The sequence below is a fragment of the Podarcis bocagei genome (assembly GCF_964188305.1).
Source record: "Podarcis bocagei genome assembly, chromosome: 12".
Lineage (NCBI taxonomy): Eukaryota > Metazoa > Chordata > Lepidosauria > Squamata > Lacertidae > Podarcis > Podarcis bocagei.
Window position 1 is genome coordinate 24,243,962 of NC_138137.1, and position 17,555 is coordinate 24,261,516.

General features: G+C 43.1%; 1 protein-coding gene across 1 annotated transcript in view; it reads left to right on the top strand.

The window, feature by feature from the left end:
- The window catches only part of HIBADH (3-hydroxyisobutyrate dehydrogenase), a 72,070-nt gene extending 55,060 nt beyond the window's left edge, over positions 1 to 17,010 (top strand). Inside the window, exons 7-8 of the mRNA XM_081164884.1 lie at positions 13,697 to 13,853; positions 16,127 to 17,010. Coding sequence (XP_081021010.1) covers positions 13,697 to 13,853; positions 16,127 to 16,285 — 316 coding nt within the window. The 3' untranslated portion in view covers positions 16,286 to 17,010. The remainder of the gene's footprint in view (positions 1 to 13,696; positions 13,854 to 16,126) is intronic.
- Positions 17,011 to 17,555: the final 545 nt, after the last annotated feature.

Consider the following 17,555-nt stretch of genomic DNA (forward strand, 5'->3'; position numbering starts at 1 on the left):
GTAGTGATAAAGTGGGATATCAAATCCAAACTCCTCCTCCTCTTCTTCTTCACTCCTTTTTATGTTTTTGTTTTCTCTTGCTAACCATTCAACTTTCCATGGGCATGGGGGGATGCAGATGGCACTGTGCTCTAAACCACTGATCCTCTTGGGCTTGCCAATCAGAAGGTCAGCAGTTCAAATCCCTGTGACAGGGTGAGCTCCCGTTGCTCTGTCCCAGCTCCTGCCAACCTAGCAGTTCGAAAATACACCATTGCAAGTAGATAAATAGGTACCGCTGCAGCAGGAATGTAAACAGTGTTTCCGTGCGCTCTGGTTTCCATCACGGTGTTCCATTGCGCCAAAAGCGGTTTAGTCATGCTGGCCACATGACTCAGAAAGCTGTCTGCGGACAAACGCCAGCTCCCTTGGCCTGAAAGTGAGATGAGCACCACACCCCATAGTTGCCTTTGACTGGACTTAACTGTCCAGGGGTCCTTTACTTTTACCTTTTACCTTTTCTATGGGCATTAAGCATGTTAAGCACTCCTTGGTCCATTTGCAGTGGAGAGTTCTGTCACCTTTCCCCTAGGTTTTCTCCTTAGAATTTGCAAACTCTGAACTGCATAGCTGTTGCTATTTGGGATACAAAACAAGGACTCTCAAAAAATTGAATTGGAACAAGGATAAGGGATGGTTTAAAGCAATTTATACGTACTTATGTTCAATGTCTATCCTGCAGTTTTGCTTCGTTCTTTTAAAAATTATTTTTATTGTGTTTAACTCTTTTTCTAGCCACGTATTCCAGAATTTATAGTTTGTATACCGGTAAACATAACTCCCTTCTGTAGTGAGCCATTAGCTATCCCTTGGACCATCTAGCCAACCCTCTTAAACTCGATTTTGCCAGCCAGTTCAGTTCTCAGTTCTCAAACCTTCATTGGCATATATACAAGATTCCAGTAAGGTTCAGTACAATCAAATCACTCGGCAAAATCTGCATCTAACACTTAAGTTAATGTTGTATAGCATTCACGCGTGTTGCATAAACCTGGCTACTACAGTCGTACCTTGGTTGACGAACGCCTTAGCAGTCGAATGTTTTGGCTCCCAAACACCGCAAACCTGGAAGTGAGTGTTCCAGTTTGCAAATGTTCTTTTGGAAGCCGAATGTCCGCTGTGAATGTCCGCCATGTCTTAGTTTTCGAACCATTTCGGGAGTCAAATTGACTTCCAGAACAGATTAAATTTGAGAACCAAGGTACGACTGTATCTCCATTTTATCCCTGTCCTGAGTAAAGATGAGGAAGGCTATCTTACATTTCAACTGCTTCTACCAGTTCACTAAGGAAGGTGGGTAGGCATTGGGGTGGATAGTACAGCAGCAAGATCTCTGTTCTGCTTCTGCCATCTATCACTTAAGTACAAACCCTCGCATCCAGCTCCCACATGGAATTATGTTTATTAATTAAACTGAGAGAGATTATTGTTGTTAAGAGATTGATTCCCTGTCAACATATTTATGATTTTCTGCTCTACATGTCGTCTGTAGCGATGTGCTTCCTTATGAACAGTATACATTTAATTTAACTTTGCAGTCTTTGACCGTTTTGTTCCTATATATTGCGAGGGTTTCAGTAATGTTGACCACATTGTTTTATATTTGTCGTTTCAGTTGCTCTCTAGGAGCTGTGTACCCTGTAAATACTTGTGGGTCCTGATCCTAAATAATAAATTCCTGTTTTGATATTCGTGAAGATAATAAGAAACACATGAGTGTGTGCAAAGCTGTATATATATAAGTAAATGTATATTAACACATGCACACACATGTACCCAAAAGGCAGGATAATGGATTCACATTTCCTCTTAATTACCATATCAAGATGCAGTTGTTTTATTGAATTGCCCTTGTCTCAGATGTTAGACTATCTTGACCTATTAAGTTGTCATGTTGTAATTGAGATAAAAGAGGAATTTGCTTTGCATCAGTGCTAATTGGTTTATCAATATCCTCTACCATTTACATTTTAAAATTGAGCATCTGTAAGATAGGGAAGCGTATCTTTAACAAGCCATAATAAAGCCCATAAGGTGGTATAGTGCTGTTGTAATTGAGGATTGTAAAGCTGTATCATAGTCAGTTTTAAGTCATGGTTTGCTTAATGAAAAATCAATCACCTATGACTTCATTGTATTTAGTTCAAGTAGAAACTCACATTTTCTGTTATAAAAAATATTCAGTAGCCTGCAGTATCTGGCACCATAATGCTATGCATCCCTAATTGGTTTTTGCAGCCACTGTAGCATGCAAGTATCTCTGGGTTTTCATATTCCAGGTTAAGGTTCGTGGTGCAAATTTGGATTCTGTTTAGGTTCTGACTGCTTTGATTGATGCCAGGTTTAAGGAATTCTATGAGTCTTAGCCCACAGCATTAGCAATGCAGCATTGTCTGCAGTCTAAATTATCTGCCTCTCCTGAGCATCAGTCTGCCCCTATTGCCAGATTGCATAAAGAGAAAGCATTTCTATCTTGAAGAAAATGAAATGGTGGAAAGAGACTTCTCGAGGCAACAACATTCCCAAGTCATAGTGAGTGTGACACTCTCGCCTATGTGTCTTTTTCCTGCACCCAGAGGGGAGAACTAGACTAGTCCACAAGCTGCCCCCGCTTCTTACCTTTCCCTGCTGCCTCCCCCGCCCTACCTACTATGTGTTTGCAAATCTGAGAGGATCTGAGCAGAGAAATATTGCTGGTATTTGTTACTTCCTATGTGTAGAGAAGGAGGTCATGCATATAATCAGTCTGGTGTGTGTGTGTGTGTGTGTGTGTAGATATAGATAGAGTTAGAGATAGATATATATAGTTGTTTAGTCGTCTTTAGTCGTGTTTGACTCTCCGTGACCCCATGAACCAGAGCATGCCTTGGAGAAACTCACTTTCTTCTCAAAGCTTCTCCTTTTTTATGTCCATGGAGTTTTCTTGGCAAAATACTGGAGTGGTTTGCCAGTTCCTTCTCCAGGTGGATCACATTTAGTCTAAACTCTCGGCTATGACCTGTCCGTCTTGGGCAGCCCTGCCCGGCATAGCTCATAGCTTCTCATAGTCGTTCAAGCCCCTTCACCACAAGGCAGTGATCCATGAAGGGTGTGTGTGTGTGTGTGTGTGTGTGTGTGTATATTCACACACAATTAGTGAATTGATGCAACTGCTAAAAGAACAGATCTGTGTGAGCAAAGTCTTACAGAAAGCATTGAGATTTGGTTTAAGTTTCATTTTATGCAGATATAAATGACTTTGACTTCTGGAAATGGAGGAAGATGCTTTATTGTGAGTCAGACCATTGGTCCATCTAGGCCAGTTTTATCTGCTCAAGTGTGGCAAGCCCTTGTGGCCAACCCTCTGGTGGGGAGGGGGCATGTCAGCGGCACTTAGGACCAAAGCAAAAGCAGGTGGGGACATCCTATGTGCACCATGCACGCATACACACACAATCCTGTGATCTGGCAAAAGAGGAGAACAATCTCTTTATCCATGAGTTGCAGTTTTGAAAATAGCTCTTTCTCAGCATGCAGCACAGGAACACTACAATCCGCCCAAGGAGACTCTTCCTTCTTGGGCAAGTCATAACATAGAAGCCAGAAGATGCATGGGGGCTGAAGAGAGGCTGTTGGGCTGCTACAAAAGGCCATCACATGGGTCAACTTCCCTGCCTCTCATTTGCACTGAATAGCACTGACCTTTAAAGCCCTAAATGGCCTCGGTCCAGTATACCTGAAGGAGCGTCTCCACCCCCATCGTTCAGCCCGGACACTGAGGTCCAGCTCCAAGGGCCTTCTGGCGGTTTCCTCGCTGCAAGAAACCAAGCTACAGGGAACCAGGCAGAGGGCCTTCTCGGTAGTGGCGCCTTCCCTGTGGAACGCTCTCCCACCAGATGTCAAATAGAAAAACTACATTTAGAAGACATCTGAAGGCAGCCCTGTTTAGGGAAGCTTTTAATGTTTAATAGGTTGTTGTATTTTAATATTCTGTTGGAAGCCGCCCAGAGTGGCTGGGGAAACCCAGCCAGATGGGCGGGGTATAAATAATAAATTATTATTATAGCAGGGGCTTTCCAGGATTACAGACAGGAATATTTCCAAGGCTTATCTAAAGATGGCAGGATTGAACTGGGTTGGGGTTTTTTTTCCACATAGGCATATTTTCTACCACTGAACATGGCTCTTTCCATTTTACAAGAAGGCACACGAGTTTTCTTCCTCCCGAAGACGTTTGACCCAAATCTGTTTAGTCTTCAAACAGTGTCTTTCTTTCAGTTTTCTTTTCTGTTCTAAAACATTTTAGAAATGTGGGTGCAGCTGGATCTCACGGTTGGCCAATCTGCATGTGAAAACCATTTCCTAGCCAACAGTGGTCAAGTTATTCTAATCATAAATACTCACCGGATTTTGGGCATTGTCCTTTGGAACTATTAGTGGGTTGAATTAGTAACTAGTCCAAGATGGTGCATGTTTCCTTCTAACCTTGGCTGCTAAACCATGGAGTCATTTCATCATCTGCTGTGCCCATTTGCATGTATGTTCAGAAACGGTGGTCCACTGTCTTGTAGCAAAGCTGCACAATGAAGTGTAACGGTTGGGAACACTTGGCAATCCATCTTGCTCTTTAGAAGTTCTCATGCCTGTTAATGAAAGTTGATATTGCTGGGTGGGTGGGGGGTTATTTTAAAAAAAATCCTGTAAAGTGTTATGAACTTTGAATGCTGGTTTCTTGCCTAAGGAACAATAGATGCAAAAATTAGGCTAGTTGCAAAGGATACTGGAATACAGCTCTGCACACCCATTGAAGGATCACTAATGTGTGCATGAGATCAGAAAATGCACAGAAGTGATGCTAGATTGTGAAGGATTGGCTCCCACCCACAGTATCAGGTAATAGCACATCCATTCTCCTATTACAAAATGCATGAGTGTGTGCCTGTGTATATGAAACAGTGACTTGGGCTGGAGAACTCAAGCATCTGTCCTGCATTAATTTTTCTTCTCCTTTTACGACTCCATTACACTCTTCGCCGTTTCTACTACTGATGGGTCAGGATAGTATGTTATACTGAAACATTATTTTCTCATTTACTATAAACCTGACTGTACGTTGAAAGTGTTTTCAGATTCTCAGTTGTTTTTTAAAAAAGGAAACTGTACTGCATGACTGGGAACTCGGCCATCCTCAAAACAGCATGGGAAAAATATGCACACTGAATCTTCAGCTCTGATTGACTTTTCTTCTAACTTTTGGAAATTGCCATAGTCTTAAATTTGCAGCAGTGTCCGCCTACTAGCAAAATCAAAGCAGCATAGTTCTGTGCATGTGAATAGCTGCGAGTAAGCACTTACCAACATTCTTCAAGTAGCTTAGAACCACTAAAAATGAATGTTGTCTGCTATCAATTTCTTTGGGGCTGACAAGTGTGTTTTTCGAAGTGACAGAATTGTTCTCTAATAAAATACACACCGTGTTTGCAATTTATAGAGCTTTTGCTAGGTTGGAAAAGAAAATTGTTTCAGCAAGTAGAAATCCCTCTGTAGTAAATTCTCCCCTGAAGAATACATTATCATGATGGAAACGCATTGTTATTCTGCTTATGTCACAAGAACGCTTAATTAAAGCACAAGGCTAGTTTTGCAGGATTCTTCATTCCGAACACTGGAGAAGCAGATTATTCAAGCCGAAGACGGACTTGTGAACTGTTTTCACATGTATGTGTGCAGATCTTACTTTCCGTGGCTTCTGCTTTTAAGAGCAAAGAAGAGAGGATGCACTTCGGACAACTTAAAGTACATAGGAATATTATATGGCGGGAAGGACTCCACAAGCACAGAGGGTACAAGTAGGAGGTGCCTCCAAATGCCCTTGGGGTGTATGGAGTGAAGCTGCTGCTGCCCATTGGACAAGGGGAGGTTATTCAGGAGAGGGAAGGCATTGCTGAGGCTGGAAGCAGGAATGGGAATGTCTCCAGCATAAAATGGTGACACTGCTTATGTGCTTTGAATCTCAGCATTTACCTGGGAGTTATCCACACTCAATTCAGTTGGACTGACTTCTGAGTAAACATGCAGTAGACTTGTGCTGCATGAAGGTTGGCTTTCAAATCAAAAAGATTTCTCTTAAAAATAAACACCCTTAAATATTTATGAACATAGGCATGTTGCTGTTATTCTGAAACTGGCCATTTTACAGAATGATGTGTAAAGCCTGTCTTAATACCTCTGTGCAATGCAACATTTTAGATATTTCTGTCTACTTGGGTAGTAACGTCAATTTTTTCTTTATATAGCACATCCAGGTATAAAGGAAACTTGGCATTAGTGGTTACGACTCAGCCAAAATTAATCAATTTGGGTTTCTCAAATGGGTTGCATATAGTCTGAAAAGCATTTTTTTAAAGTTTGGGTTTAGATCATTATCATCCCACTGAAAAACTGGCAGCAAATTAAACTATGCTAGTAATTTTGGTCTGGTTTAGACGATTGCCTCATTATTTGTGCAACTATTTATTCCTGACAGCACCCCTAAATCTGAGAGAGCTCAACGCTATCTTTCAATATTTCAGCTACTTCGGTCCCAGTTAAGTATCATGAAGTAGAATATATTATTTCTTTTTATTGCAGGCCAAAATGTTTTAACTATGGTAATGAGTTGTCTCACCCCTAGTTTTATATTGGGTGTGGGATTGCAGAGGAAATAAAACTTCAAATTATAAGGTAGGTTAAACTGAAAGAGAATGAATGGGCCAAAGTTACCCTGTGGGGTTCATGGCTGAGCAGGGATTTAAATCTCAGTATCCCCTGTCCTAGTCCCAAACTCCAACCCCAGGGTGGCCAATGTGGAATCCAAATGTGACTGGACTCCCAACTCTCATCAGTCCCAACCCGCATGGCCCTATGAATGGTTGGAATTGTAGTCCAACATCATCTAGAGAGCATCACATTGGCTACCCCTACTCCAATCCCTGACCCACATTGGCTGTAGAGTTTCAGTTAAATCCTTCAGAAGTTATGATGTAGTGGTTAGAGTGGCTGAGCTGGGTTCAAATCCCCACTCATCCATGAAGTTCACTGGATGACCTTGAGCCGCTCACCATTTCTTAGCCTAACATACCCTCCATAGGGTTGTTGTGAGGATGAAACTAGGAAGAGGGAAACCTATGCCATGTTGAGCTCTGCAGGAAACGTAGAATAGAAAAGTAACACTTCATTTTTCTGCAATTTTTTGAAATGTTGAAAGTGCTTATCCAGCAAGCTCCATCTTCTTTGTTCCTTCTGATGTGCCTCAAGAGGAGGTGAGATGAAGTGGTGAGAGAAGCTAGGAAAGGGTTCTCAAATGAAAGGCCTCTTCCAACCATAAACCTTTCTTTTCACTCTACCTCTATTCTACTAAGAAATCCATGCCTTGTAAGATACAAGGCAATCCTCCATAGTCTGTATCAGGCATGTCCAAGCGGTCAATCATGGGTCATCCGTGGTCGATCGGGGTCGATTGCATCATTCTGATTGATCGCCCCCCAAAAACGACTTTTGTTCTTCCTCCCCCCAAAAAGCTCAACAACTTTGGTCAATCCAATGGGTAGATCACTGGCAGGTTTTTTTTAATAGTAGGAGTCGATCACAATCTCTTGGGAGTTGGACATGCCTGGTCTAAATGCCGTATTTTTCGCTCTATAACACGCACCCAACCATAATACGCACGTAGTTTTTAGAGGAGGAAAATCTGTAGGCATGCCACCCATAGGCATTCCCTCCGTAACACGCGCAGACATTTCCCCTTACTTTCTAGGAGGAAAAAAGTGAGTGTTATGGTGCAAAAAAATACGGTACATTGTTGGATCAAGTAGTCCTTTAAAATGCACACGAAGAAGTTGCCACTCTCATTGCTCCTAGCTGGGATGAGATAACAAAAACTAACCTAGGAATGTGGCTGCTATTTAAAGGTGCTTCAGACTATAGACCCAGTGGCATAGCAGCAGTTGCCAGTGCCCAGGGTGCACGTGTGTGCCGGTCAGGGGCGCCAGCCCAGCCCTTGCCACCAAAGCAACCCCACCCCCTCCAGAGCAAAACTGGGCCGTGCTGAGTTGCCTGCCCCTCCATGCAGGGGGGAGCCTGGCTGGCCGACAAGGCCCTTGGCGGTGGTGAGGAGCACTGGGATGAACTGGGCTGGGGTTGCCTGCGTGGGGCACTTGGTTCGTGCCCCCTCAAAAATTGTGCGCCCGGCCACACCACGCCCCCAGCACCTCCCACACTATTTTTAGTATTTCATGCCTCCGATGCTGCAGATGAGATTGTTGTAAATCACATGCCTGTCTGAGAAGAGCGTGAGAAGTGTAAGACAGTCTTATTTCTTCCGCTGTAATGTACTTTCACTTTTACTTGTCCTGTTCTCTCACAGCTGGAGAGAACAGACGCCATTATGCTTGTGTCTGTACATAGTGTGTAAATAAATTATGGTTACCAGATTTTTTTTCCAATGAATCCGGGGACACCTTTTTTTTTAAAGCTGAGTAGCAACAGGGAGTCAGTAGTGGGGATGGTGAGGCAAAAGACCCTGGACCCAAGCACACATGCATATTGTATAAAGGTGCAAAGCCCTTCTTTTGCACCCTGTGAAACATAAATGCGCAGGTTTTTTTAAAAAAAACTGGGCAACAGCGCGCCACCCGCTCATGACTCCCGAGCCTTCCCCAATCTCCTTCCCCCTTCTCCCTTTGTTTTGGCAGATCAGGGGAGGCTACAGAGTCTTGGGTGGGCGGGCGTTGCCCAGGAGGGGCCAGCCTGGTAGTGCAGTTCGTTGTGGCTGGCTTCAGAAGCTGCTCGCTGCCATTGTGCAGGAAAAATGGCGGGCACCACGACAGTGAGCAGCTCCTGAAGCCAGCCAGAGCCTGGAGTTGTGGCGCTCATCTTGCTTTATTGGCCAAGGGAGCCAGCGTACAGCTTCCGGGTCATGTGGCCAGCATGACTAAGCCGCTTCTGGCGAACCAGAGCAGCGCACGGAAACGCCGTTTTCCTTCCCGCCGGAGCAGTACCTATTTATCTACTTGCACTTTGACGTGATTGTGAACTGCTAGGTTGGCAGGAGCTGGGACCAAGCAACTGGAGCTCACTGATCGGCAAGTCCTAGGCTCTGTGGTTTAACCCACAGCGCCACCCGCGTCCCGCCCATTTCCCGGGGACAGCTTTGCAAATCTGGAGACATTCCGGGGACAGAATTTGTCTGGTGGGAGATTTGCAAATCTGGGGACTGTCCCCAGAAACCAGGGACATCTGGTAACCCTAGAATAAATACTGTAGTGCATTAGCTCTACGATGTCTCAAGCTTCTTGCTGTGTTAAGCTAGAAGATTACTGTGCATAATACCAGCTGGTTTATGTCGCTGAATGCACTGGAGATGAGGGAAGAATGCCTTCTCCAGAGCTGCGCATACTTGAGGACACTCAGAGGCTTGCAGGCTCACCCTCAGGGCGTTTTCCAACAGCTGTGCCCCTGAATAGACCAGGCGTGAATCAGAAGTCGGTTACCATTGAGGTTGCAATTGCATAATAAAATCTACAAGATTTAGCTAGTCAGATAACTAAAGTTTCAAACTTACCTTTAACAAACAAAACCAGACGTGTTATGCACTTCAGTAAACCTGAACTCCCTGCTAGCTTTTGAAGACTTTTAAGTATTTCCATGTGGATTATCTGCTGCAATTATTGACGGGATGCTGCACAAACAATGTGGTACTTTTCTCCCTCTCTCTCCTCACCCCCTGCCCAAAATGTGGAACACCTTTGCAATTGTAAACGCATGCGTGCGTTGCACATCCTCTCGCCATGTCCGGTGGCAAGTTATTATGGGGACTGACAGACTGTCATCGTTTTGATAGCTTGAGCAGTATATCTCTTGAACAGCAATAGAGCTCTTATGCAGAAAGTATCATATGTTCCAAGCCAATTTACAGGGAAACAGCAATAACATTTTATCATGGTTGAGAGCCCAGTAGCTGCTTCCTATTAAACTTGCCCTTTCAGATACCTGTCTTGGATTAATTTGTTGATTTCAAATGGAAACTCAGTCTTCTCCACTGAAGCATGACTTTCTAGGATAGACTCTTACTGAATGACAATTACTGTATATTCTAGCCGCTTTCAGACCATTACAAGCTTTGGGCGCAGTGGAAGACAGAGGACTTCTTCAGTAACTGATTTTAATACGTGTCTAATTTTAGCTGTCAGTTATCTACGCACCAGTAGACGAATCCTCGGAAAGATGAAATGCAAAACACCTCTAACTTGCTCCTTTTAATGATATACTTGCTGCAAGGGATAAAAAGGGAAGGATCAGGGAAAGGAGTCGCTTGAAGAACACCACACGGTGTGTGAGAACACATCATTTTGAACATTGGGCTTTCTGGGTTTTTTTAAGTTTTCTTTGAAAACTGAGTGGTGTGAATGCATTGGAGATTTTTTTAGAACAGGGGTAGCCAACATGGAACCTCCATATGTTGTGGACTAGGACTTCCATCATCCTTGCCATTGGCCATGCCAGCTGGGGGAGTTGTTGAGGGCACCAGGACTTGTCCAGGATTGCCTTCCTCCAAATGATGCTGATGGATACATTCCATCAGTGGATGTCATGGACTGGCTGGATGCAGACGAGTGGTGGGAGACACCAGCTGGGGCTCAGAGTGGTGGGATGATGATGAGCGGTCGGAGGTATGAAGAGGGTGGAGCAAAGACAGACAAAGCGGAGAAGTCTCTAGTTGCTTGAGATGGACCTGGGAAAGGAAGAGACTTAGAGAATGGTGGGAAGGCAGGGACCCTCAGTCTTTGCAACTGCGTCATTGGGGCAAAAACTACTGGGGAGAGGTGCTCTGCTCCCTAGGACTGAGCTGTTTTGTTTCTTTGAATAAGGAGTTATGGCGAAACTGACACCTTGTGAGTTATTGCTGACCTACTCCTGCTTTGACAGTGGAGCTGCAACAGTTTGATTCCACATGGGAAACCACTTTACTCTTTCCCCATTCTCCCCAGCCCCCAAGTTTGCACTTCAGAATACACCTCCTTGGGTGGTTGGTAAATTTCAAATATGCAATATGCCCATTTTTTATATAACAGAGGGAAGTTCTGTTCTGGAAGTGGTATAATGTCAAAGTATCTAAATCCTGAATTTGGTAACAGTTTTGAGTGAATCAAACCCTCGTGGTACTTAATAATTTTCAGTGGAGCCTTAACTAACATTCTAGTATATGGTCCACTGACTTGTCTACAACCATGGTGGTATGGGTTACCTTAGTGAGTTGCTGGGAGTGTACCTATGTGGGGAGTGCATTGAAAATTAAACATATGCACGAAATGTTGTCAAATGAGTCTCCTGTATTAAAATGGGAAAGATGGACAAGGTACCCTTCACATGATTGAGGATCAGTCTTTAGACTGGAGGTTAGTTTAGCAGCGGCGGGGGTGGTTTTAAGGGTAGCACAACCATTATGGTCGCACCGGGTGCCACCCTGCCAGTTACACCAAAACAATGCTGTAGAACAGAGCACAAGAGGCGGGTGGGGAGGAATTTTAGTGTCACACAGGTCACTGCTGAAATTTGAGAGCCCAGAGTCCACCACTGCAGGGGCTGAACGTCAGGACATCTTGCCTGTGCTGACAGAGGTTTGCTGGCTAACGGTCTGTTTCCAAGCGCGATTCAGAGGGCTGTCACTTACCTTTTTAAGCTGTGCATGGTTTTGAGATAGGAGAAGGAATTTCTGCTCCCTGTGCACTGAAGTCATCTTCAGAAACCCTTCTCTGATTACCCCCAGTATATGATGTGAGGTAAGGTGGGTGGCAACTGTGAAGAGGGTCTGTTGTGAAACCTCATCTATGAAATTCTCTCCCCAGGAGGCCTCACCTGGTGCCTTTTCAGCACCAAGGGATAGCCTTTTCTTCCTCCCAGACTTTGTACTATCTGAAGGAGCTTTTATTATTATTATTTTTTACTGCTGCTTTTATTCCACTCCTTTTGCCAATTTTAGGTGGCTGGGGTTGTCTTTTGGGGGGGTGCTTCTATATATTTTTTAACATTTTGTATACCACCCTGATTAATTCTGTAAGGAGGAGTGATGTAAAATCCTAATGCAGTCAAACCTTGGTTGATGAACGTAATCCGTTCCGGAAGACCATTCGACTTCCAAAACATTCAACAACTGGGGCGCAGCTTCCAATTGGGTGCAAGAGCTTCTAGCACTCAAGCGGAAGCCGCGTCAGACGTTCAGGTTCTGGAAAACGTTTGAAAACTGGAGCATTTCCGGGTTTTCGGTGTTAGGGCGCCAAAACGTTTGAAAACGGAGCTGTTTGAGAACCGAGCTTTGACTGTAATATGAGGGTGACTGTTAATCAGGAGCACTGTGATAAATTATTTAAAATATATAAATATTGAATTTCTAGAAGGATTTTGGAAAATTGCATCAGAGCCTGTAGATTTATAATGCAAAGAAATACATTATGTGTGGATGAATGGGGATTGGATTGCTTTAGTACTTGAGCTTTAGTGTTTCTTAAATGGCATACTACAGACAAGAATAGCTGATTGCTTTCACTGTTTGTTGTACAATGGAAAACGATTCTGAGTTTTTTGCCTAGTATGGTTTTCAAACAAGAGTCCTTGATAAATGCTGTTAACAAAAGCTCCTGAGAGGTTTTAATTTTCAGGGGGTTAATGTTATAAAAAGTTCTGTTCCTCTTTCTCTTATTAACTTAACTTCTAGTTTTAAAACTACAAAGTGTGGGTGTTTTGCTTTCCTAGAACCATTACTTTTCTTTCTCTTGTTAACCAAATCTCTGTAAGTCTCTCCTTTTTACATACCTAGCATTTATGTGAAACTTAACTTTTAACAGCTTTTGTTTCTGATTATACCTGCTAGTATAACTGCTATAAAATCACACTTTGCAGCTTGACGGCAACAACTACAGGAACATACCAGATTCTATTTTTTTTAAAAAAAAACAAACAAAAAACCAACCAGCATGCAGCATTAAAATATTTTTCACTATGTTATAAAGACTACCCTCTACTGCATAGTGGCTTTTTCTTTCAACTCAGTGATGGCGATAGAACAAATGATGTTTCTGCTTGGACAAGCTTTGTTTTATCAGGATCAGTAACCTTCTCAGCAATTGACCCAGAACTATAATGCATGTCTCTGAATAGATAGAGAGCATATGTCACAGTGTTGTGTAGACTTGCCTCTTGAGCAAGAGAGTGTAATAAAGATTTTATAAAAAGAAAGATAATAATAAGGAGAAGTTCTTAGTCTTATTAATGATACTGTAGTGTGTATAGCAGCTATGTTTCTAACTCGGCAGTTGATGGTTCACCTCATTTCCAAGAATATCACTTGAATTTTAAGGATCTAATATTATCTTCTAGGGAGCCTCTGGCTCTGAAGCGCCTGGTTTTTTTTATTATTATTTCTACTTTCACCTCACAATTTGCATGCAAAAAGTGTATGGACGATTGATGACCTTTAATTTAAGGAAGGGTCTCCCCTCTTTTCATATCAGTGCTCCAGATCATTTTTCAAGTCTTGGAATAAAGGTAGAGAAATGACAACACGGGCCTAGCATATAAAAATAAGTCACCCATAACATGTGCATTTTGACACGAACACTTCTCTTCTTTTGACCTTTGACAGGTTAGGGCTTGACCCAAAGCTGCTGGCCAAAATCCTAAATATGAGCTCAGGCCGTTGTTGGTCAAGCGATACTTACAACCCAGTGCCAGGAGTAATGGATGGCGTCCCTTCTGCTAACAATTATCAAGGTGGCTTTGGAACAACCCTCATGGCCAAGGTATGTATATAGGGGGGGGGGGACACAAATGTGCTCATATAGAAAAGTTACTTGTCCTTCTTGCTGGACAGAATAAATGTTTTCTTTCAGTACCTTCTCCTGCTCATGACTTTTAGCAGCACATCATATGATTGTGTACAAATTTTCCTGCATTTCACAGAAAAATACAAAATCAGTTCAAAGGCGCGTCCATCTAAATCATGTGTAGGCAAACTAAGGCTTGGGGGCCGGATCTGGCCCACGAATGGTCCGGGAATCAGCATGTTTTTACATGAGTAGAATGTGTCCTTTTATTTAAAATGCATCTCTGGGTTATTTGTGGGGCCTGCCTGGTGTTTTTACATGAGTAGAATGTGTGCTTTTATTTAAAATGCATCTCTGGGTTATTTGTGGGGCATAGGAATTCGTTCATATTTTTTTTTCCAAAATATAGTCCATCCACCCCCCGCCCCCCAAGGTCTGACAGACAGTGGACCGGCTCCCTGCAGAAAAAGTTTGCTGACCCCTGATTTAAACCCTAAGGGCTTGGGAAAGCTAACGTCACACGGAAAAACACATTAAACCAACCAATTAAGATGTAATGCATAAACATTGTAATGCATATAAAACATAGGCTGGTTCTTGGATGGATGAGGGAAAATCAGCTGAGCCGGACTCCTGGAGGCACTGTGGGTGAGTGGTTCCCATGTCCAAGAAACGGATCCATTGCCCACCTTGCATGGGGTTACAGTCCACCTGAAGAGACTCAGTCTCAGGGAGCTTCTGGATCCAGCTTTGAGGCCTAGCTGGCCTCAGTGGCTAGAAGTGCCCTCTACCAGTCACGACTGGTACCCATACCTGCACCAGCTGATGCAAAGAGAAAGGCGATCCTGCTTGCTCCAGACAGTAGCGTAGCGTGGGGAGGCCACAGGGGCGGTTGTCCCAGGTGCAAAATTGCTAGGGGGCACAAAATTTCTTTCTTTATATTTTATTGATTTTTACAGGATTTTTAACAAATTATTACCAGATTAGTACAAATTAATACAAATTAAAAAGCTGACTACTGCCTCCCCCCAGTTGTTTGTTCTTTTTTCCTCCCTCCGTTGCTGTTACAAGTACAATAGCTTTTTCCAACTTTCGTTTGGGGTCTGTGTGCAAAATTTCAACACCCGACGTTGCCCCAATACGGTTGCATGCTTCTGTCACTGGGCTCCGTCGTAAACAGCTTCTCCATGCGAACCAGGAAGTGACCTCTCCAGACGACGGAACTGCTCTTCCTTTTCTTATATCTGTGGTTGCGATCACCTGTGTGACACGGATGCCACTACTGGGCAGTTGAATGTGAATGTGTATTCTGTCCATTTCTCTCCCACCCACCCGTGCCTCCGTGCTGGCAACCCATGCTATGCCACTGGCTCCAGGTGTGCGAGAGAGCCTTCTGCGGGAAGTTTTCATGTGCACCCAAACCCAGCGCTAAGCAGGATTCCCCCCTACCACACTCCTTCCCGGAAGAATGTTTGGTTTCTGAACATAGCTGATTGTTCTGACAAGCCAGATTCTGTGTACAGTGGTACCTCAGGTTAAGTACTTAATTGGTTCCGGAAGTCTGTTCTTAACCTGAAGCGGACTTTCCCATTGAAAGTAATGGAAAGTGGATTGATCCGTTCCAGACAATGAAAAAACACCCCCTAAAACAGCAATTTAACACGAATTTTACTGTTTCACGAGACCATTGATCCATAAAATGAAGGCAATCATCAATGTACTATACTATAAAATAAGTAAGACAGTATTTTAGATGAAAAAAAATTAACATTTCTTTTCTTACGTGCACTCACTGTTTGGAGGGGGCTCAGGGTCCTCTTCCACAATCACAATCAGCTTGGCTCCTGGCATTCGTGGAAGCCTCAGAGAGCTCCTGCGGCTGGAGCCCAGTTGCAGAGCCTCTGCAGGCCTCATGGATGTTGGGGCTTGGCTTCCGGTATTCGCGGAGCTGCTCTAGGTGCCACGGACGTTGCGGCTTGGTTCCCTGCATTTGCGGAGGCCTCTGAGAGCTCCGTAGGCCCTGCCGATGTCCGGGTTTGCCTCCACGCAGCGGCAAGGCCTCTGAGAGCTTGGACAACTTACTTCTGGGTTACAGTCGTTCGTAACCCGAAAAAATGTAAGTTGAAGTGCTCGTAACCTGAGGTACCACTGTATAAGCTGTATAATAAAAACGACAATCGGATTTTAATTCTTGTTTTACTTTCTTTCTTATTTCGCTCCGCTTCCCCCAATTCCGTTTTGTTTTTCAGGATCTTGGCTTGGCCCAGGTTTCCGCTACCAACACCAAGACGCCAGTCCTTCTGGGCTCTCTAGCCCATCAGGTCTACAGGGTCATGTGTGCCAAGGGCTATTCCCAGAAAGACTTCTCGTCTGTGTTCCAGTTCCTACGTGAAGAGGAGACCTTGTGAAATCTCTTTTGACAACGGACACTGTTAACAACCAAACTGTCTTTGGAGCCTTCTTGCCGGTTACTCATCAAATACATGGGTTTAATCGAAGGTCATGAATCATGATCTCACCCACCTCTAATTTGCTGGGCTACAGCAGATGCCAGGATTTATTTTGAAATATTATAAAGAGAAAGGGTTTTGGTGTGTTCTTTAGCTTTACGGTACATAACTGACTTAATTAAAGACCTGTAATCAGGTTTAAATAAAATTCAGTATCCTTGTATACAAAATGACTTTAGTGTGGTTCTAAACTGTGCAAATATAACTGTGATTTAAGGGACTGATTCTGAGCTTCCTATCTAAGTAACAAACCATTTCATCTTTAAAAAAAAATTATTCCCATGAAGAATTTTCCTGATATTTTTTACATCTCGCTTTGGCCTAATTATAAATGCTGGTGGAAAGTTATATTAGAAGAGGTTTGCGACTTTATTGAAAGGCTGCTGCTTATACGGTTTTAAATGGTAGACATAGTTAAAATAACACTGTGTGATTAATCTTTGCTAATCTGATTTTATATATATATATTTTTACCCTTTTCACATATTTTCAAAAGGTTCATGTCTACTAACCTCACTGTTACACATTTGCTTTAGGTATATCCTGCATTATTATAAATCTAAATAAATAAACCCCATGCCTTCGAAGGCAAATAAAAACCAAGATAGCGAATGATCACTAAATGTGGTTTTTTTGTGTGTGATTACATTTGTTTTCCTGCCCTAATTACAGGACTCTGGGTGTACAAATATATGTATTTGTATAAAATCTGTGTAAATCTCTAAAGACAACTATATTCTTTAAAGTTTTCCTCGTTTTTCACTACAGTCCATATGTATTAACATTGAGGACTTACAGTCCAGAGCAATAAGACCTGTTAGTCTTTTTACATAATAAACATAGCATGTGAGTATACTTTTTGTTTTGCACACGAAGGAACCCTCTGAACCTATTCATGAGGAGAAGTAAATTGTTAATCAGAGCTGGCAATTACCACAGCTTTTGACCAGGGATGGGTAGGAGAAAAACTATCCATGCATAAGACCTAACAATCATTGTGTAATTTTGCTGTGCTCTTTAAGTACACCCATCTCTGCTTAATGGTGGGGACCAAGTAGAGATTTACCATTGGTTTCAGTAAGCTATGGGCCATTGTGTGTGTAGGAATCCCTAATACATGTTTATCCTGGATGATGCAGCACCACTGAACAGGACAATTGTATGTAAG